This window comes from Copadichromis virginalis, linkage group LG19 (assembly GCF_057382275.1).
Source record: "Copadichromis virginalis isolate Kocher_CV1m ecotype Utaka linkage group LG19, C_Virginalis_male_GT1.1, whole genome shotgun sequence".
Taxonomy (NCBI): Eukaryota; Metazoa; Chordata; class Actinopteri; order Cichliformes; family Cichlidae; genus Copadichromis; species Copadichromis virginalis.
Genome location: NC_140636.1, coordinates 13,926,372 through 13,948,934, shown reverse-complemented (window position 1 = coordinate 13,948,934; position 22,563 = coordinate 13,926,372). Strand labels below are relative to the sequence as shown.

The following is a 22,563-nucleotide window of genomic DNA, read 5'->3' as shown; positions in this document are numbered from 1 at the left end:
TGACTGCGTCTGTGTGACCTGTTATGTAAATACAGTCGTGTGGGAGCCACAAAAACCCTGAATCTCAAATAAAAGCTCATAAAAATATTTCTACGACCATCAAACAGGTAAAATAACAAACAATTAAAAGAGCATCATTTCACCAACTGTATGGAAACAAAAAACAACCGAAGCTCAGATTTACTGGAGCGAACGTCACAAATCAGACGACGCTTTCATTACGCTCCGAACCGCAGACGTTTCACGTTCGATAAACTACAACATGAAGCGATTCCACAAAACTGCTACGACCCTTCTGTGAGGCCTCCACCTTGGACACCAACACAGAGCCGTTCACATCAAATCGCCATTTCCAGCCCAGTTAGAGAGTCGTAAATTGTTGTAAATTTTACAGCACGTTTTTCTCACCTTGCAACTTTTGACTTGTGGGACTGATGTAAATGTAGTGACGTTACTGTGATTCTACTGTCAGCCATGCAAATCAGCCAATAGAAGCCGAAGTTCAGCCTATTTAATCAACTCTGGGGCACAACGTCAACCATCCCATCATACTGAGAGTGTTGGTAATTCTTCAAAAAATATTCAAACAACAAACATTTTTTAGGCCTGTAAATAAAGTTCAATCATTTCTGCTGTTCAACAGAAATTTCTACTCACAGATGTGTCACAATGTGCCAAACGCCGGCCTGTGTCCTCATTAAACCCACTGTGTAATTTCTGTGTTTGCACAGATGATGCTCATATGTGGTTTCCTGGAGTTTATTGTCCACTGTGCATATTTTCAAAGAGTTTATAACCAATATAATACAAACAAATTAGGTGATAAAAAATATTCTTACTTCTTTTTGCTCCAGCCTCGGTAACTTTGACACAGTAACTTCTGCTGTAATATTTACACCTCTAAAGAAATCTCACAAGCGTTCGCTTTACTTTGATACCAAGATGTTTACACAGAGTCTGTAATTGCAGAGAAATACATGACTGGAGCACATGTAGAATTGACGGCTCCTTTTTCTTTTTCCACTGCTTTGCTTCTAACAAGCAGACACATGCACTGTAGAAAAACGCAGCTGCAGCCACTGCGGGCTGTCCGCTTACATGCATACATACATACGACCACCAGGGGGCAGGATAGGATCATTACTGCATGCCTAGCTTTGTTGGTAGTTTCATGGATGTGAGGAGCGTCTACGCAGGGAACGGCAGCGGTCTCAGCGGTCAGGACTCACAGCATCAGCTGATTTATGAGCATCCACCTCTCGTCACAGAAATGGCAGCTTGTAAAACGTTAGCGTGTTGACTGAGAGAGCCCATCAGCCCCGGGCTCATTCCAGATGACTCGTTTTATGTTTTTCAGTTATTATGGATGAGCTGAGATAGATAGATACCTCAGGGCCTCAGAGAGGTCTCTCCTGTGCGGCCTTTTCATGAGGAACGTCAAAACATCTGGTACCTGATAACGAAAGCACTGGTTTCTCTCTTACAGCTGAGTGATTCTCTCAGGAGTCGTCACTGACGCATCGTGGGGGCTCATTTGGTTATCTGTGAGCTTTAACTGGAGCTGCACTCAGAAACGGCCCTAACCAATCTGGCGCCCTAGGCAAGATTTTAGGTGGCGCCCCCCTACATCAGCAGTGTAGTGTAATGTTGTAACAAATAATATTTCTATTAAATAAGCTTTACTTTGCATTTTAATTAACGTGGGATTATTTTTTGTATTTAGAAATAATAGTACCAACTTTTTTTTTTTTTTTCAACATTTGTGGCACTGGCGTGGCGCCCCCTGATGGACGGCGCCCTTAGCATTTGCCTATACGGCCTATGCCACGGGCCGGCCCTGGCTGCACTGGTCCTAGTTAGCAAATCTACACCTGGTTAAATGAGACAAATCACAGCTAATAACACTTTGAGTTCCTTTGCTGGTTGATTAGAAGTTAAATTTGGAGACGTGCAACATTTCTTACACGGATTACAAAAGTGAAGCCAGTGCCATAGTACCTTAAACCTGTATTTTTCTCTCATGTCCAGCAGGGGGCGACTGTGCTGTAAACAAAAATGCAATTTTTGAAGTCTTTCAATGGTGTTTTTGGACATTGGCTGTTTTTCCACTCATTTCCAGATGTTGTTCACTTGTATCTGAACGTTTTCAGAGGAGTGTTTTTGAGCTATGAATCATTCCAGTGTTGTGTTGTCACAGCTTAGCTTAGAGCTGCATCTTTGGCCTCTTTGTCATCAGCAGCCTGTCACACAAACACATTTATTCACCGTTCTTTAGTTGCATTTTTTTTAAAAATCCCAAAGATAACACAGTGAAACAGCATATTTTTTGCACCAACAGGGTGATTCCTGAAGAACTGAAAACTTGTGGAGAAAAGGCCTGAGAACAATTATCTACAGCTGACGAATCTGAAAGTACGTTCTTTAGAAAAGAGCAAAAGATCCAGCAGAAATCTGACGGAGGCCCTGAGAGATGATCTGGACCTTCAGCCGATCATCTTCTGTTCATTGAAGCCTGGGTTAGTGAACCCTAACCCCTGACCCTAGCTTCATCAGAAACTCTCTCAGTGAAGGACGGCTGTCAGCAAGTCAATCTTAATGAAGGGAAACCGGAGCAAAGGCTGATGTATGAAAATGACACAAGAACTGAACTGAAGATCCGAGGAACAGGTCTGACGGAGAGATGGATCCACACCCTGATCCTTATGTTTGGATGTACACCACAGCGGAGGCTGTCATGGTGTCAAATCTTTAAGAAAGTAAAAACAAAAAAAGTGTCTTATCATCTGCGTATGAATATTTTTTCACTTTTAGATCTCTGAGAGCGATTTCAACAGATTAGTAAAAGACCCCAAACTCTTTGAGCCTCCACCGTGGTGTCACACAAAGGTGTGTGAAGACGAGACAAAGACAAATATCCACCAACAAAGTACCAAAGGAAACAGAATATCACACACAAACAGGGCACGACTTCAGCGAAACAAACTGAAGTTTTGACAAAGAGCTGAAGAAACGGGGCGAAATATGGAGAACATGCAGAGAACTGACTGAAGACTAGACACAGGTGAGGGCCAAGAGCAGCACGGCTGGGCACAGAAACACAAAGTATGAAGAAAAACCTCAAACAAGACGTGAAAAGCCAAGTGAACAAACAGCCGCGAGCACTGAAACAGCCAAGAAATCCAAACAGAAACTCAATCGCATCAATCAGGAGTGCAGAACTCAAACCCTGAGACCAGGACCAGGAGACATGTCCAAGTCTTTGTATGCTAACACGCTGTCATGTAGTCAACCGAGGGGCAACACCCTGAGCTGCAGACACCCCCCCCCCCCCCACTGAGCACCTGACATCAGCCCGTCAGCGCCGACAGGCCTCAGAGATACGGTCGCAGATGAACTCCATCGATGAAAACCAACATGCATTCGTTTTGATTCCTCGTGCATCCAAGTGTCTCTCAGTGGTTTTGCTGATTTAGAGTTTTATTTTCTCCCAGGCTCTGTGAAGAAAGCTGCAGACAGGTCATTTATCTTTCTTTTTTAAGAGATGCAGACAGATGGTTCTTTTTGGCGTCACAGTCGGTGTTTGTGTGCCTGTGAACATACATTCCTCCAGTGTGTGCTTGGCCCATTTTATGCCTGAAGGAGGGCCGATTAGGGGGTCCTGGAGGCGAGGAGAGGATTATCACGCTGGGTCAGACTGTACCCCGCTGGCGTCCACCGAGGAATGCGGGCAAATCAACCAGCGGGCCGATCAGTCAGTCACGCACCGAGTCATCCCATCTGCCAGTCAGTCATCTGCCAGCAAGGCACTCGGCCAGTCCTCACATGCTTGGCTCTCTATCAGCAACCGTTACTCTGCCCAGCACTCACACGCCTGAAATAATCGTATCTAACCTGGAGAACACTGACGATCAAACCTCCTCTTATCTGTGTCTGCGTTTCAGCCACAGGAGACACTCTGCTTAGGCAATCACACTTTACAGACCTGGGAAAGCAGTTTGGTATTTTCATAAGGGGGGAAAGACTCCCCCTGGTGGGAGGGGGGTCATATGTAGCACTCTATTTGGCGTCGAGTTACAGCTGTAAATCTAATTTGTGTAACTTAAACGCTGGAAGCTGAAAAGAGCAAAGCTGAGAATGAAATCAGAGACTGAGGAGGAAAGAGGAACAAACAACCCAGCCTTCACTTTCACACAGACTAATGCAGCAACGCCACACAGGCTTCAACCCTTTCAGCATCTGTTTTCAACATGCAGGGCAGTGTGGTGGAGTTCATCCGGAGCCACTCGTGTCTGCAGGAGATGTGATGAAAGTGGGTCCGAGTTCAGGGACTGAGAGCAGCACCAGCCAGCGGGGCAGCAGGTAGTGCTGCCGTGTGCTTTAGCATGAGCAACAGAGACAAATCTGTCACTCTCAGCTCATCATGGCCCAATGAGCAGTTTACTGCCTGTAAGGAAATCTTTTTACACCAAGTGATGAAATGTTCCTGAACCTAAAGTGAGCGAAAGTTTAAAAAAAAAAATCATATTTTGTTCTCAAGTCCTCAGACAGCTCTCTGCTCTCCTTTCTGTCCTCCGTGCAGCACACTCACGCTACTACTGGCTTCAGGTGTGATTGCTTCATTGCCAGCACCTGTTTCCTGCCACAGGTGATTTCAAACAAGCGTCATACGCTTGACATAAGACAATTCACCAACAATATTGAAAAGATGCCAATAATTTTGTCCAGCCCGAGTTCTGTGTGAAACGCTTCAAATGTGACTTTTGTTCTTTTGGGGTTTTTTGATCAAATGCAAATAAACGAAATAGTGTAAACCAAAACATTTGTAACTGTAACAATATTCTGGGAGAAATGGTGCTTTTTCTGGAAAGATTTCAGGGGTGCTGATTATTTCGGCTGTGACTGTACATAAATAACATTGTTTGCCATCCCATCCCCTCCAGTGCACAGGAATCATTATGTCATGTATGCACGATGCTTCCAGTGTTAAGACGACACTTTTATTTGAGGATACGATGCCTGAACACATCTGCAGTAGCTTGTTAGGATTACCTTTTCTGCTGCTGATGGCGCCTCTGTGCAAGATGCATATTTGTGGTGGTCCCATCTGTTACCAGTTATAAATAAAACTGAAGTCTTTGTGCGTGTAAAGCAGCCATACTTATCAACGTGAGCATCCTCTCAGATTCACGAGTCTAAATATGGAAGGCTGCCGTTTGACATAAAGAGGTGCTTGCTTCACTTTTTTAAAGCGCTCGAGGCGAGCGCTCAGGACAAAAACACGAATTTCACAAACATATCGAAGATCATCGAGCAGCTGGAAGGAATAAATGAGTCAAACATGCCTCGTGTTTTCTGAGTATCACTGCCACTGAATGAATTAAGTCCAGTCCAAAGCACACTGGACACAAAGAACAGGAAGTAATCATGCTGAATGAAAAGATGCTTTGTTAGCAGTTAGCTGCTGATGCTAACATCACAGTAGATGTGATACAAACAGAAACGTTGAGGACATCAGGCTGAAGCTCCACAGAGACCTCCTGAGAGGCAGTTACTGCAAATGAGGCCAATAAGCTCTCTGCCAGGTTTGATGAGCACAACTTTTCCACTGAGTATGCAAACATTTCCTCGTCACTGTCTCCCATTACGATAGCTCTGGATTGCCATCGTTAACGCTGGCAGATAAGCACGCAAGCATTTAGAGTGAAGCTTGCTTGTGAACTTTACATGCAGTCTTAGTAAAATCTGCCCAATCCTGCATTCAGCACTGCAGCACAGGTGACTAATAATCTGTGCACTGAAGTCAGAACATCTGAACATTTACAGGAACTTTAATCACCTGAGATTAAAATGGAAGGATGAGAACTTTTCTGTGGGGCTCACAGCAGATTTGCTCCCTGACTGATGGGTTCTTGGTTTTAAACCTGGAACCTGTAAAAAGCCTGTACACAGAGTCTGACTCATGTGAGTGGCTACGGGACGGGCTCCCACAGGAACCAATACACAGCAGATGCAGCCTTTAGATTCCAACATCTGCTCGTGATTATAATCTGTTCACTAAGGCAGTGAGGCAGACCTGGCTCTGAACCAGCACCTAAAGATATGTCCAGTTTGTTGTGACCACAGAGACGAGTCAGGCGGGCAGATAGGACCGGAGCACACGCCCACTCATGGCGTCTGCAGCTAGAATTCTCAGGACAAGAATCACAGCGCGAGTCTGAACCCAACCACCAGTTTCATCCAGGTTCACTCCGTGTGCAGGAAGACTACGCTGCACATCAGCGCGTCCTCGCAGTGTGAACTGTTTCCTGCAGTCCTGCTGTGTATTCTTGTACTCTTCTCTCTGTGACGGATGCTCGACCGCCTCCCGCGAGTCAAACCGTTGATCCTCCAGTTTGAGTTTCGTTTTCAGGAAGTGGGACAGGTCACAGGCCGAGAGATGTGATGAGTGATTCATGTGGGGAGTGATTGTGTTGGTTGCTTGCTTTCCTTTGTTTTTTTACTGGTGCATTATGGGTAGCCTCAGTCTCTAACTGAGCATGCTCCAGTGACAGGCCAGCACCTCATGGTCAGGTTTCAGGTTTTTGACTTTTATAGACGTATTTTCACAGTTTTGTGATTACACTTCATACACATGGTATAGTGATGATTTACATGTATTTTTGTAAACCTGAAATAAACGTTTGATCTACTTCAAGGCAGCAGAAGCAAACTCCAACAAAGCTGTCGTATAACTAATGACATTATGACATCAATAGACTAAAAGTAATAAACCAGAATAAAGTGAACATACAGGCAGGAAATGGGCGGGTCGCTCATGTCAACAAGGGGAGAGACGAGAGCCTAGCTGAGAGTGTGGAGCTTTTGAAAAGCTGTTGAAAAGATAAACACTCAGCTGCAGTCCATCAGCACAGACCTGCTTACAGTTTGCTTGTCTGGACTCTGGCAGGACGCTCACAGGAAGCTGCAAGTCCACGAGCTCTCAAAAAGATCCCCCCCGTGCCTCCAGCAGGACTAAGATTACGTCTGCATGAAATAAAGCGCCTGTAATTCTTAATAACTCGGTGAAGCACATTAAACTGCATCTCTTGTGATTTCAGCAGTTGCTTTATGCAAACACCTGCCCTGTAAACTCTCTGCCTCATGTGTCAGAGCCAAAAACGCTAGCGGGAATCCATCTCATGACACTTCCTACCCACCGGGGGTCACAAGCCATCACCGCAGTCCTTTGAGTGCTGGGATGCAAAACCCATTTTCCCTCAGCAGGACACCACTTCTCTGGCTTTCATCCGCCCCGCTCTGGAAATGAGAATGACGTTCTATTAGCGAGGGGAAAGAATCCCCCACCTTGGCGAGCGAGAGGTGCATCGCTGAGGGCCAATTGCCTAAATGAAATTCCAGTATGTGATGAGTGGGAAGCAGGCGGCTCGCCGGGTAGCCAGGACTGTGCAGCTGCAGACTCGTGTCCTTTCCAAACCCTGAAGTTTCGCCCCAGTGCTCTGCCTCAAACTCTGACACACACTGTATGGCGATCCAGATCTCAGGGTTGCTTTAGATTTTGTAGGTCTGCATTGCTTTGCTGAGTGTGTGTGTGAGACGTGCTGGTCTAATCTAGCCCGTCCACAACACTTACATAATCAGATTTTCCACCTCTCTCTGAATCGCTCAGTCTGGACCTTTGGCTTTCATGTTAAACTCTGCAGCAGACAAGGAAACAACCAGACACAGTCCATGTGTGTATTCCTGTTTGGATCTCCAAGTGAGCCAGGTCCCTTGTTGTCAGGGCGATAATGTGTTTTCCTGCCAAAGATTGAGGCTCTTTTATCTGTGCAGCACTGGAAACCTCATTTCCCTGTCCGGTTTTCCTTCCAGAGGCTCTGTCCACTCCGGTCCGGCTGCCAGAGCCGAGTCTGTGGGGAGAAGCGTGGAAGACCAGGCGTAGAGTTCAACGAGACAACTCCCAGAGCAGAGTTCATTTACTTCAACCCACATGTGGCCAGCAGTCTGAAGCTGCTAATATTACTCACCTTGCAAACATCCCTCACAGCTGCTTTCTGCTTGTCTGCACATAGTTTAGATGCTGTTGTTGCTCTTGGCAAAAGCTGGCAGTTAGTGTGCTAACATGCTAATGTTTAAAGGCACAGCATGCTCAGTCTTGTCGCCTTCATGTTTGCAGGTGTGTTACTGATTTGCTCTCATCCACAGAGCTGCCAGAGTGACCAGCGATCACTGAAGGTCAGTGACACGGTGAACGGTAGCAACAGGTGGAGCAACTGTTAGCAACACAGAGTAGGCGGTGTCCCTGCTGAGGTGAGCGACTGCAGCAAAGGATGGGTCTGATTAACCTGACACAGTGGAGCACAGGTTAGAAGGTTATTTACTGAACCGGAGCCTGAAGGTAGCAAAGAGCAGAACAGCTCCTGTGAGGTTTTAGGATGTTTGCAGATTACTGCAGTTTCCATGTTTGCATGAAACATGCAGGCCTGCGTGACTGAGGCCTTTTAACCTGCAGACGAGTTTTCAGAGACGATCAGATGTTCGGGCCGAGACGTCCTCTTCCATCTGCTGCATGAATTGGCCGTTGACTCTGGAGCCTGGGTAGGAGATGATGTTCACATTTGGAGAGTCACACCAATAAACTGAACTCAGCTCAGCTCCACTTTCAGCCCTTTATGAGCTTATTGGTGCGACCCTCCACAACAGTCCCAGTTTTTCATGTGGCTGTTGGGGCAAAGAATTGCTGGGTCCGCTCTGGAGCGTCTGCTGTAGCAGCAGATATCTCAGCCAAGACTTCCTGTTTTGTCTGCTGGTCACAGTTTCCAAAAGCAGATTGATTTCAAAGAGTGAAATGCACTTCAGCAGTTAGAAGAGGACAAATGAAAAACTGATGGTCATCGATGATTCTGAGATTAGACCAGGTGGGTACTACACTAAAGGGTTAACTACTGTTAGCCCCAAATCTACTGACAGGTTTCATTTTATATGCAGATGACAGTTTAACCTCAGCAGGAAGGTTAAACTGTCAGATCTGCAGAGTTCCTGTTGCACGTGAGAGTCGTGGTCAAGATGAATTTCAAAAAGTTCCTAAAAGGCTAAATATTCACAGGTATGGACGGAGGTGGACTCACCGTACTGATAGTCGATGTCTGCGGACACATCGTCTCGTCCTGGGATAGGTTTCAGCCCCCCCCAAGGATAAGTGGGATGGATGGGTCTAAAACTGTAATGGGACCCATCCAGTCATGACTGACAGACCAACTAACAAACCAAACAGGAAGTGCAGGAACTTGAGAGTAATCAGAGTCAAATGCAAACTTGTAGGCTCTGTAGTTTGGACCTGATCAAGTATCTGCTTTAAACCAGAACACTAAATCAGACGAGTCATGTTCAGTGAAACAAAAGTCATTTTGTGATGAGCAAATAAAAAAGTCCTCTCATTAATGATGAGCTGACAAAGAACAGGCACCAACATGTGACTGTAATTCAAATGTGGCTTTTTTATTTATTATTACTGTTGAGAGGCATACATTACAGTGCAAACCATTCTTTGGCAAAGGTACAATACAACTGTCATGACAGGCACTAGGTTGTCCACAATGACCACTGGTTAGGACAGTGTAGGTAACACACGTTCAGTACTGCAGGGCAGTGCGCTCCACTGACACTGGGAACCTTTTCAAGGGGAAATAAAAAGAGGGACTCACAAATACACACATCTATCAACACACACAGACGGGTAACGCAAAGAGCTCACAGAGCTTCGGGGCGCAAGCCAAAGCTAGTAGCTGTGACCGAGACACGGGGACACGAACACACAGTAACATGGTGCTGCAGGAGAAGGAGGCACCACTGTAAACACAGTTCGTCCAGTATGAGGTGATACTGTTTACCAGTGTGACTGTTGGTGCTCTGACATCTTTACTGTCACCGATCAGCCCCTCAGCTCGCAGGATGTTACCACTGAAGAAGAAAACACAGGAAAGGAAAACCGCACACGCTCCGACACAATCGGAGGAAAACAGGAAGACGAGATCGGGAATTGTGTCGCACGGAGCGAGTCAGTGCACGGAGAGTACGAGGAGTACAGTACGTGTGAAAGGCGGTAAATCGGTCTGACAAACAGCCCCCCCGACCCTGAGCGCCCCTCCCCCAACATCACTTCCTCTCTCATATGGCTTCAATTATGAAGGAATGAGGGTCAGAGGCCCGCGCCACACATGCTCGGCTACATGGCGTCATCCTCCATATCTCAGAGCATTCCTAACCTATATAAACACCCAACGGGGGGGGGAGAGAGAGCGAGGAGGGGGGCTGCTGGACAAAGGAATGCAAGCGTGTCCCTGGACCGAGAGCGCTGCAGAGCAGAGCTGCTCGCAGTCCTCCAACGGTGTCGTCGGCGCCAGCGGAGCCGCAGGCTGTGACCCCGCCCCCCCAGCACCTCTCACTTTATTCTTTTAAACTGGATCTAAACAACTTTTAGCCAAACTGTCCATAAATACACAAACTGGCAGCAATATTTCTGCTACTTATTAGAGCACTAAGTCTATTATGGACAGCAGCCATTTCTGTTATATTTCAGCTGTTCATTGTTTGTCATGCTGACCCTCAGTGTTACCTTTAAATGTGCAGCTTTATAACTGTAATCAAGAGAAAGAAAAGTTTCTCTGTTTTTCATATCAGGGCAAAATAAAGTCTGTAAAATGAGGAAAATACGACCTGGAATAAGCGACACATTAATTCATTATTCATGCAGACGGCGTGTATGCGAGTCCAGCCTGTGATTCATGGAGGAGCACTGGAAGTTTCCTGTGTGACCGCCTCAGTCGGTCTCTCCACTGTGAGGTTTCAGCATCTTTGGAGTTCATGGTCCAGCTGTTAGGTTGGTGGACAAACATCTGCCCTCTGTTCAGCTTCCAAACGACCCACGCTTGTTCTGTTTTCTTCTGCTTGTCGTGACCTTTAACCTTTCACATGCTAGCTGAGTTTGAGCCAGAACTCTTGGGTCTGACCTCACGGTGAATTTTCTAGGACGTCCACTGCTGTGAAGATCCAGACCTGCAAACTGACACAGCTCCTGCTTTTATAGAGGTGCTGGTGATAATGATGATGATTAATTAATCAATGCATCTGATTGGCAGCTCCACGCTGACGCTGACTCCTGCAGAAGCATTAAGAGTGGACTCGGTTTATCACGTTGTTTCTGCATTTTGCATTAGCGTCTGCAGAATAGATGATAACAGGTTGTGTTAACCTCATTTAGACACCTGATGAGAATCGAATTGTTTATATTTGATATTAGCGCACACGACTGTGGCTGAGTGTTTCTGGCAGGTAAGCAACGTTTCAGCTACTTAATAAACAGACGCTGGTTTGTTTGGCTTTAAGCCTTTGTGCTAAAACTTGTTCAGATCCAGTCAAATATTTGTTTCATTGAAATTACTGAGCTCATCTTCCCACGACTGCAGAAGCACCGGTCCGAACATGAGCAGGTCAAAGTGAGAATACTGAACCAGGACAACATTCAAACATAAACTCATAAAATCATACTTTTGGCTTTAAAACACTGAGGAAAATACTGGAATAAAGTCCGCGGCACGTGAACACAGTGGTACAAACAGGGTTTCTTTCAAAGGCGCCGGAGCGAAAGCCGGCCGAGCGTCCGGCACACACAGCGAGGGAGTCGTCAGTGGACCGACGAGCAGAGATCAGTAGACATTTCTTTTGCATTACAAACATTTTTGTAGGGCTTCACATTTTCTTCATATGCAACAATTTATACAAAAAGGGAAAAGAAGAGAATAACATGATAAAAAGCACCGCGGGTTAAAGATGCAGTAACTCTACTCATAAGTACAACAGTCGTCTCAACTGTGATGTAGCATTAAGGACATACTGAGTGTATATAGGCTGCTTTGCATACAACAAAATACTTTGAAGGTTTAGTGATTAAACTGTGATAAAATCGGGGGATAGCACCAGTTTTCGGCATCTCTAACCTGAGAATATTGTGTGAGACAAGAAAATGGCGACCGCCTTTCCATCTACTTCCCTGTCCTGTGATTTATCGTCGAGCGGGAGGAGCAGGACGGCAAACGGCGGCTGGTCGCGGCTCTTCGGGAGCCTCGGCGCAGGGAGGAAGGAGAGGCCGGCCCGTCTCACGCCCGCTCGTCCATCCGGCGGGTCAGAAATAAATCCACGTAGTGACAGCGGCTCGTCGCCGGAGGATTTCGAAGCGGGCCTCGCGCCGCTGGGTGCAACAAACAGGAAACAAAATAAAATCCCTCCCTGGGTCAAGAAAACGAAAAACTGAGACGAGGCTGTTGGGTCTGTCGAGGTTGTTGGCGGCGGTGGAGCCGCGCGATTTCACGAGTCTCATGTCCTCTCCGTGCGTCTGATTGCGAGCGTGTGACGTTCAGACGCCAGAGGGCGTGTTTGCGGGGGTCCTGAGGGTTGTTACGGGCGGCGGGCGGGCGCCATCAGCTGCTCGAGGCACACCGGGCAGCAGCTGCCTTTTAGCTTGACGGGCCGTTTGCACTCGGTTGCTGGGCAGGACTCCACGAAGCAGGTCACCTGGGCGTCCTGTCGGGGCGGGAAAACACAACAAGGGCGACAAGTCATGACGTCGTTACGTGTGAGATGTGAGGCGAAACTGACAGAAAAGACACCAAAACGGGAAAGAAAACTTAAACTGTTCAATAAGAACTGACATCATTTAGCTCACGTGATCAACAGCCAATCACACGGCTGCAAACCAGGGCAGGTCGACATGATCGCGTTCAAACCCAGGTTTGATTTTGGGTTCTGTTTGTTTGCATGTGACAATAACACCATGTGACCCTCAGCCGGTCACTCCGCCTCCTGCCACCAGGACCACCTGACCTGGGACTGACCTGCCCGTCATGCTCGCTGTGTCGTCGTGCGGTCTGTTTGCTCGCAGACTGTCTTCCTCGTCTGCTTCTGCCTGCCAAGCTCAATTACTGCAAACATCCCTCTGAATGCAGAGAGGTGTGGAAGAGGAGAGCGAAAGATGGCAACACAGCGGCGTGGAGGCCAGGCCTGCAGGAGGTGGGAAGGTCTGACACCGGAGCGCCATCGCCAGCAGCAACACAGTCAGACACGAAAACTGAACATGATGCCAAGAGCTGCTCGAAGAGACGAGACGCTTCCAGACTCTCAGAAACATTTAAACGGCGTCTGACAGAGGACGTGTTCACGTGTTAACCCACAGCCCTGCCCGCTACACTCACTCTGCATTCACATGTGGCGCACGGGTCCTTTTTCCACCGCTCGCCGTCCGCTCGCTCGCGGCCTTCGCTGTCAGTGCAGTCAGTGGTGCTCAAACGGGCTTCAAGTCTTTTAATCTGCAGAAACATGAGAACAACACATTTTAAAAGTCAGAACACACACCTCACCTCCCCAAACACACTGACACCTGCAGCTGACCAGAGGGCGGAGCCAGCACACCGACCTCGGCACGCCGACCCCTTCTTGAGGAATTAACTGTGCTCTGAGCAGTGAGACATGGCAACGTTTTTAAGATGGTTAGAAGTTTCAGACACTTTGATCACAAACGTCACCATCTGGATTTAAAGGATAAAGAACAGCTGCAAACATCTGTCTGTGGATGCAGACACACCTGCTTTCGTAAGCTGGTGATGGTCTTCTGCATGTCGGAGACAAAATCCTGGAAGTCGTTGATGGAGGGCTCAGTGCTCTTCCTGGAAGTCGCAGAGACATTTCCCAGACTGCCCGGGGTCTCCTCCACTGAGCTGCACACACACACACAAACCAAATGACTGAAGATGTTCACAGTTAACAGTTTACAGGACAAAGATGCACAAATGAGTGTTTTACTTATTCTACACCTCAAATATCTGTTATCGAGGTATTGTCAGGACAGCATTCCTCGCCACATCGCAGGTCACCTGACTCACACATCTGTAAGTGTATGTCGCAGGTTTCTGAGGCCTACAAGTGTTTTTATTTTTGCTGTAAAACAAGAATTTTCTGGCCTAAAAACTGATGCCAGACTTTCCCACGTTCCAGGACCGCTGACACCGAGGGAACGCTGTAAGATTACACAGGAGGCAGCAGTGAGTCAGCCATGTTCAAACTTTACAGCACATATAAACATGTTTACAGCCTGATACACAAACTGGTTGGTCTCCATGGATACTTCCTGAAGGTTTGCATGATTAGGGGCGTGGCCTGCTAGCTGTCTGCTGGACTCGGGTAACCAGAGTCCCTGAACTGGACCTCTGGACAACGTCTGTGCTGTTGGAGCAGTTTAAGTTTACAGGTGTTGTTACCTGTTCTCCTGGGAGCTGCTGGCAGGTTTGTACTCTTTGTAGCTGTGCTCAGCTGACCGGCGTCCCCTGAAGTGGTACGACAGGGCGTTGAACTGGCCCTTAGTTCTGCAGTCTGGTGGGTTAAACACAACACACTGAAAATCAGTAGAAGAAGAAAACAGAGTCGCTGAGGCCAACAGAAGGACCGTTTATGACCTGACTGCAGTGCTTTTAGGCTGAAGTGCTGGAATGAACCACAGGAGCACACGGTACCCTCATCTCTTAGCGCGAGTTGTTTAAATCTTCTCTGACGTGCTTCGTCTTGCACTGTATCGGCTCCTTTAGACTCTCTGCTATGCAGATGACTCACCCATTTATCGAGCTGTGAGGGAGAAGACCGCGACCCCCCTAACGATCCCGCTTTTGTCATCCTGGAGGATGAAAAAACTGACAAACCCTTCTCCACTGTCACAGTGACGCAGCTTCCAGGTTTACGAGCGCCGCGTCTTTATGTAAACGCTCAAATCTCAGCTGCGGTTGATTCACAGACTGCGTGTAGAAGACGAGAACAACAACACTTCCTCTCTTGTGCCGACACATAAAAGTGAACACACACGTGTCACTGTTAGCAAACGCAGCTATATTCTCTGTTTATTGTTTCTGCTCTCCTCATACAGTGAATATGTGCAGTATGTAAGAGGCTGCAGTCAGAGAGCAGACTCATCACCAGCGTCTGCTTCCTCTTTAAAGAAGAAAACATGTTTCCATCCTGTGATTAAACTCCTGACTAAACCTTTACATCAAACACTGAGATCACTCCAACCGCAATAAAAACCTCTTTTTAATAATGGAGGTTTGTTTTCATGCACCAGTATAAAATAATAAAACTGGGATCAGATTTGTGCAACAAATTCACACTACGGGCCAAAAATAAACTTTAAAAGGTTGAAGCAGAGACAGCGACCTCTGTGACCACAGAGCCACTTTGTCTCAGCGAAGATCAGAAAAACAACCAAAACCAAACAACGTCCTGAAAGCTCCTCTCGCCCTCACGGGTCTGCAGGCTGTTCTATTTGTTGTTCTGCGCTTGCTCAGGGCTGCAGCTGTTCAACACATCTGGGATACACTCGAATGCTAATATTCAACCAGTGATTTATTTAGTGGAGTTTAATTTATTCAAGCTTAAAATAAATGTTTGTGTTTTGAAAACAACAAACGTCTGCTAAGGTATCCTGGTCGTCGTGATCTGAGCTGTCGAGTAAACTGAAGAATAAAGCGAGCGTTTGCTGACTCTTACCTTCGCAGCAGTCCTGCCACATGCGCAGGTCGATCTGAGGGACGTCGTCACAGCTGATGTAGCCGTGAGGCAGCTCGGCCACCCTGAACACGTCGCGCTGTACGCGCGTGATGTTGTCGCCGTTATCGCACAGCACCCGGGCGAGGGACGCCTGCTTCAGCTGGGTCAGCTGGGCAGGCGTGAACACGCCGGGGTTCTCGTACCAGAACCTGAACACGGCAGGAAGGAGAGAAATAGGATTCATTTGTTGCGGTCACGTGACGCTCGGCGACAGTTCGGTACTGAAAGGTTGACCTACCTGTCGCCGTCACGCACGCGTTTGAACTGAGTGGTGAGGAGACACATGAGGGTGGGGCCCAGCCTGCTGCCGGGGACCAGATCTTCAGCCATGAGGGCGGGGAACAGGTCGATGTTCAGAGGCGTGCCGTACAGCCTGCAACACGAGGAAATAGAAACACGCTGAGCTCATACCATAACTCTGGCGAGTCACACTGAGCCTGTCTGAGGCCACGCCCACCTCTGCAGCGTCTCTCTGACCGACGGATTCTTAATCTCGTTCTTCAGGTCATCAAAGGTCCGAGCAGACGTCAGGTTACAGAAGGTCCTGTAGTCGTTATACGGCGGGATGCCGTGGTCCCTCCCTCGCTGTATATTCATGGCGGCCAGGTCCAGAGCCACGGCGTGGGCCATGGAGAACAACCGCTCCGTCAGCTCGGTGTTCAGAAGCTGCGTGGTGACACGCATTTTACCGGCGACGCCGAAGAGCCCGCGAAGCAGCGGGTCGATGCCGCCCTCGTTCACGATGCGGAACGGCGAGAAGAAGGCCCGGTGCAGCGAGATGTGGCCCTGCGGGATCGGCTGGAAGTCCTCATCTAACCTGTACAGGATCGGGTTGATGAGGGTGTGGCCAAAGCGGAACGCGGCGGTGGCAAACGCATTGAAGACGCCGGCGTTCACGTTGGGGTCGTAGCCCCCGTACGGCCCCATCATCTTCATGCCAACCTCACCTAAGATCTGAGAGAAGAGGAGGGTTAGTCTGCCTGCTGTGACATCATCAGAGAAGCGTTTCATTGGCTGCAACTTTTACATTAAACAGCTGAATGAAGTGAGCCCCTCCCTCTCTCTGTGTCCCGGGCTGTCACACTCATGCTAACCCTGAGCTCACCTGATGATCAGCTGAGCAGCGCGGGCGCCATCAGCTCGGAGCCGTTACCTTGGGCAGCCAGTGGCTGTAGGTGATGTGCTGCATCTGGGCGCCGACGATCTTCCGGGCCTCGTGGTAGATGGTGTCCCCGTCCCAGTGGGGGTTCAGCCTCAGCAGCTCTGTAGCGATGCGGTTGTGCTCCCTGAACCACGCGGTGTGCATGGCGGTCAAACCCAGCTGCTCGTTGGCTCGGTGGTCTCCGGCGAGGAAGCACGGAATGGGACTCTCGTTCTCGTCCCTCATGCACTCGGTTGGCGGCCCGCTGGCGAACGGCAGGAGCGGCTTGCCCGTCCGCTGTATGATGCCCTGCCGCAGGAGACCCCTCTGGCTCGCCAAGTCGCGGACTTCCTCCGATTCGTGCCGCGAGCTGCCGTAGACGTTGGAGGCGTCGATGTAGGAGGTCAGCTGGTTGATTTGCTCTCTCGGGTAAACGCTGTTCATCAGCAGAGACGTCATCCCGCTGCCGCACACCGGGCTGGACCGGACGAAGAACATGCAGCGGGCGCCGCTCCGCAGCTGCCGCTGGTCGTTGGGCGGGAACTGGATGGGGAAGCAGGGCGGGTCGTTGGTGCACACCTGAGCGCACAGCTGGCCGTCGGAGAACCGGGACTGGCTCAGAGCCACCACCGTGGAGTCCAGGTCGTGGTCCAGGAACTGACCCCACTGCATCAGCATGTGTGTGTAGCGGTCGTCGGGGGTGATGGTCTCCGATCCGATCATGGTGGTGGACACCAGCCTCGGCAGCGGCAGCTTGTAGCCGTTATGGACGCGGTCGGTGGCGCCTCGCGGAAGGTTGAAACCGTTATCGTAGACGGACTTCAGCAGCCGCTCGAAGGCGGTGAGCGAGGCGCCCCACATCGGGTGCTGCAGGTTGTTGCAGGTGCCGTCGTGGCTGCGGTACTTCTGGTGGAAACAAATGTCCGAGCAGTTGTTGATGCGGCGGTGGGCCGTGCAGCCGGACAGGTTGGCGATCATGTCCAGGAAGCGGGGGGACACCAGGTCGTTGTAGCGAAACGCTGCGGAAAGGAAACACACGCTTAGACGTCCATCACAGAGTAATCATAGCAGCCCGGCTATTACACTCGGCCCCGCCCCCTCTGTTAACGCCAACACCTCCCAAACCAAAGCCTAAGATGTCACGGTGGATATGGCCATCTTTTATATACAGTCTATCACTCCCAGCTTCAGCCCACAGCGCCTCCTGGAGACGCCGCGGGTTAGAGACCTGCTCACATTCATCAGGTAATCCACAGGATCAGGCCCTGGAGCCCCTCCCACAGAGGCCACAGGGCGCCCTCCATCAGCTTTGAAATGAGAGCACAGCACATTCAGGTGTGTTAGCAGTGCAGCGTTGCACTTATGCATGACAGCAAGTGTCAAGCGTGTGTGAGGTGAGACTTCCTGTGTGAACGTTCCCACACATCACTGCTGCGTGTTTGTTTACTGGGGAGTTAAAAGGAGAACGTGGGAGCCGGCGTTTCCCTCCACGAACGTTTGTTCAAACTCGCCGTCTGTTGTGTTCATCGCTGTTCCTGCGTTTCCCCGTGAACCTGAAACTGTCACTATTGGTCTCACTACATTTACACCACATGAGGCGTCAACTACACTCAGCCTTTGTTATCATTTCAAGGATGAAAATATCCCAAAGAGCAAAAACAGGAAGTGAAAAAATGGTGAAAAAATTAACTAAAATAAAAATCTTGCAAAGAGAAAACTGCAGATTTATGAGGGAAACACTGACACATTTCAATATGACAAAAAAATGAACAAAACTCTTTAGAAGAACTTGCAGATTCAGGAGAATTAAAGCCAGAAATTTAATTTCAAAACTAAGAAAAACTCAATTTCCCGTCACACTGATGGTGAAATGTAGATCAGCTGACCTTCGTGCTGTTAAAATTAACCCCCCAGAACAACGACTGCTTCATGAGCCAGAAACTAAAACAACCCCCCCCACATGCTTTTGCACATAAACATCAAAATCCCCCCGTGCTCCCCCCACGCGCAGGTATAATTGACCCAGTGTGAACACAAACCACGTAGGTGAGGCGCTGCGGCCAACCGAGGACTAATAAAAGTGTTTACGGCTCCTCGTCAGCGGGCCGTGGTCACGTGTCCGTCCCTCGGCTGTCGCTGAGGAGAAAATGGCGCACGGATGGAGGCGTGCACAGCAACGAGAGATTCATAGACAGAATTAAATTATTGGCACCACAAGACTCCACTCAGGAAACTGTGTGGAAGCTGTTTACTGAACAGCAGCTTCATTCTGCAAAGTCTGAAACTGCATATGTGCCCAAAATATCAGCACAGCAGAGATGACCGATCAGTTTAAACCGATCAGCGAGCGCGCTCAGTGTTCACGAGGGTGTGGTTTTGCATTTTCAGCAGCGTGTCGAGTCTGAATCTGCTCACCGGTGCCGTTGGTGTCCACCATGAGACCCTGGTTGACGTGGTTCTGGATGAGCAGCAGCGTCTGCTCGAAGATCTCTCCGGCCCGCGCCTGCTCCACGGTGTAGGGGTCCCGCGGATACCGGAAGAGAGCCAGCAACTCCCCGGGGGTGCGAGGCTGACTGCAGGGCGAGGGAGGAGAGGGAACAATAAATATGACAGATCACAGAGACAGTAAGTGTGGAAGTAAGAGACAAAGACAGGTTAAACAAAAGCAGGAGGAAAGATTGCTCCGGTCTTTGGGGATTTTCCGTTAGAGCTCGAGGACTAGAACATCAGGCGGGAATTTCTCCAGTGCAGGTCGGAGAGTTTAAACACGCAGCAGCGTCTGAGTCACTGCGCAGCTGAGTCGCCGCCATCATTTCACTCTTTGTCGTTCCTGCTTCCTCCCAAACATCAGCTCGGTGGTTTTCAGCACAGCTATTCTAAACTTGCACTGAGCCTCGGGCTGTTGAAACTCAGCGAGGTGCTGCAGCCACGATCACACCGCCGCCGTCAACGCCAGCGCTGTTGGCGAGCAGGACTTCCTAACCTGGTCACATGACCCCAGGACACCTCACCGGTACACATGTTCTCATCCTGACCCATCATACGTCTCACCATTACACTCAATCCCATGATGCACTGCAGCAATAACGACAAGATGAAGATCAGGCTCAGGGAAGAGGGACACACGTGGTGGCGTAGGAAAATGGAGACACTTCAGAGCCTTCCAGGTTTTTATCCTCGAGGCCGTCGTGAGGGTCAGAGTCTCATATCGCGTGTTTGTCATATCCTACCCGTCAAAGAGACGCCTCCTCGTCGACTCGATGGCGCTGTCCACAGTACGGATGGCCTGCTCTATGGACGTGCTGACGAAGGTGTCGCCCTCCCTGCTGATGGCGGGCACTGTAGAGACACACAGGTGGAACATCAGCAAGCATGAGCAGAGCTCGGCCAGGGTTTACATCTCAAACAGAACCAGAGTTTTCAATAAAGAGGTTGGTGTCATCCCTAACACAAGCCCCGCCCACCTCCCCCACAGTGATGCACAAAGTTGCACAAAGGCCTGTTATGAGATAAAAACAATGAATCGTGCAGAGCTGCTCCAGTAGAGCCACAAAATAAAAGTACGGAGGTATATCCGAGTAAGGCCGTGAGGCAGACTGCGGTCTAAACCCAACAGGAAGTCGTGTCCATCTTTCATACATTTAAGTAACGGCCGTAAGCAGCTCCAGTTCACCGGTGTTCTTTAGTTCACTGAAATCCTGTGAGCTCTTCCCTCCTGAGTGATTTCTGGCGCTCCTTCGTCTTCGTGTGCCACTGAAAACATCCAGCAGCTGATGCAGTTTAAGGTTCGGTTGCAGAGCGCTGACCTCCAAAAGTCTCAGCAGGAAACAGCAACACACTCCGAGACCCGACAGCGCGGCTACATCGGCTGAGCAGCAGATCACACACACCGAGCAGCGCCACAGACCTTTGGTCCCGGCGGCGCTCTGATATCACTGCTTACCTGTCACAGTTAGCACCATGCTAGCCACCTGGTAGCCGATGGGGTTGCGTGCGACACACTCGTAGCGTCCAGCATCAGCCGTGCCCACGTCCTTCACTTCCAGGTAACCATCGGGGCTGATGTGGAACTTTCCACTTTCTGTCACCTGAACGCCATCCTGAGAGACAGACAGAGGTCAGAGGTCACGGTGCTGAGAGCTGGTGCCTGAACTAAGCCCTCGGTGCATGCTTGTGTAAGGACACAGACGTCTGAGTTTTACAAAGGCTCTCAGCGTCTGGTTTGAGCGTTAGGACCCTCTCGGTCTGATTGACCTGACCTCCTGACCTCTGCACCTGCACTGAGGTCGCCTCTTTACCCGCTCACCTTGTTCCAGGTGAGGACCGGCTGCGGCTGGCCCTGAGCGCTGCAGGGAATCTGCACGTCCTGCCCGGACTCCACCGTCAGGTCCCTCGGGGCATTCGTGAAAACAGGCGTCACTGAATGAGTAACACACACACACACACACACAAGTTAATGAGCGGGCAGCAAAGGGTCCACATGTGAAGTGCATTTTGTAATCAATCACAGCCGACATCAAACATTTTACTGTCGCAGTGTTTGTGCTTCACCAGAGCTGCTGCTTCCCTCTGCTCACACACAGGAGCATCAATCAGCTTAATGTGAAGCTCAGAGCAAGACAGAACACACACACACACACACAGACAGTCATATTACATAAATACAAACAGATTTCTGATTGAACCCTTGCGTCACTGTCAGAGTCTTGACCCCGCCCCCTGCGGTTCCTGTGCAGAGCGAGCAGCACGAACACAAAGACTCATCGACATCTAAACACCTGAAAGTCTTTGTGCCTGAGAATGAAGAACTCTCTCTGTGCGTGTTCACCCGACCCACACTCGCCGGCGTGCTGCTAACGGCTGAATTTGAGGTTGTCTAATTTTTACAGGTCACCTCTGCAGGCATTCCCCCGGTGGTCGTTGACAGTACTGCAGGTCTTTTCCAATATTCATGTTTTATATTTATAATATATATTTTTGCAAACAGATATTCTTAATTCTTAATTCTAATAAAACATGAATGTGTTTTAAAACGTGTTTAAAAACTGTACACGGCTTGATCCTACGGGATAAACTTGGGACTTTCCCGTTGCTTTCATGATTCGCGCTCGTGTCACTTCACGCTCTCTACGTCGGCTTCTCCATGAAACAGCTGTGGGCTCACACAGTGCTCCAGTGTGCAACCATTACGCAACTAGTACTTTGCAGCGTGTTAACAGGCATTACAACATGGAAAAACATGGCGTCACCTCAGGATTACAGGCTGCCGTGTTTTCCTGTGCCACGCCAGGCCTGTCATTGCAGAACACGCACACACACAAACACACACACACGAACATACACACACACACCTTCCAATGAGCTGTGACTTAAACGCTGCACACCACTCCCACCCTCCCCTCCACCTACACAAACAAACAGCCTGTGATTGGCAGCCATATTTCATCTATGCACCACCTGCTCTTAGAGCCTAAAGCTCCGCCCCCCTCCTCACCTCTCTGCTGGATGCTGAGCTGCACGGCGGTGCGCGTGGTGCCCACGGGGCTGACTGCCTGGCACTCGTACTGGCCCTCATCGTGGGCTGCCACCCGAGTGATGCGCAGCGTGCCGGAGGGCAGGGTCACGTGACGGCGGTCCGAGGGTAACGGGCTGCCCCCTCGAGTCCAGGCGATCACCGGCTGAGGATAGCCGGTCGCCTCGCAGGGGAAATCCACCGTGTGGCCTTCCAGGGCTAGCTGGTCCTGTGGCGTGACGGTGAACTGAGGGATCGCTACAGGCAG

General features: G+C 49.4%; 1 protein-coding gene across 4 annotated transcripts in view; it reads right to left on the bottom strand.

Annotated features, from left to right (window-relative positions):
- Window positions 1-9,474: 9,474 nt before the first annotated feature.
- The window catches only part of pxdn (peroxidasin), a 35,581-nt gene continuing 22,492 nt past the window's right edge, over window positions 9,475-22,563 (bottom strand). For 2 of the 4 annotated variants that reach the window (XM_085440903.1, XM_085440904.1), the window contains 13 exons: window positions 22,278-22,553; window positions 21,090-21,202; window positions 20,727-20,883; window positions 20,014-20,122; window positions 19,199-19,356; window positions 16,796-17,802; window positions 16,100-16,596; window positions 15,881-16,015; window positions 15,583-15,791; window positions 14,307-14,418; window positions 13,634-13,766; window positions 13,245-13,358; window positions 9,475-12,576 (listed from right to left, as the gene is read on the bottom strand). In XM_085440903.1, coding sequence (XP_085297029.1) covers window positions 12,451-12,576; window positions 13,245-13,358; window positions 13,634-13,766; window positions 14,307-14,418; window positions 15,583-15,791; window positions 15,881-16,015; window positions 16,100-16,596; window positions 16,796-17,802; window positions 19,199-19,356; window positions 20,014-20,122; window positions 20,727-20,883; window positions 21,090-21,202; window positions 22,278-22,553 — 3,146 coding nt within the window. In that variant the 3' untranslated portion in view covers window positions 9,475-12,450. Of the gene's footprint in view, window positions 12,577-12,887; window positions 13,073-13,244; window positions 13,359-13,633; window positions 13,767-13,810; window positions 14,066-14,306; window positions 14,419-15,582; window positions 15,792-15,880; window positions 16,016-16,099; window positions 16,597-16,795; window positions 17,803-19,198; window positions 19,357-20,013; window positions 20,123-20,726; window positions 20,884-21,089; window positions 21,203-22,277; window positions 22,554-22,563 lie in introns of those variants that run through there. The other 2 variants (XR_014916658.1, XM_085440905.1) reach the window with 2 other exon arrangements.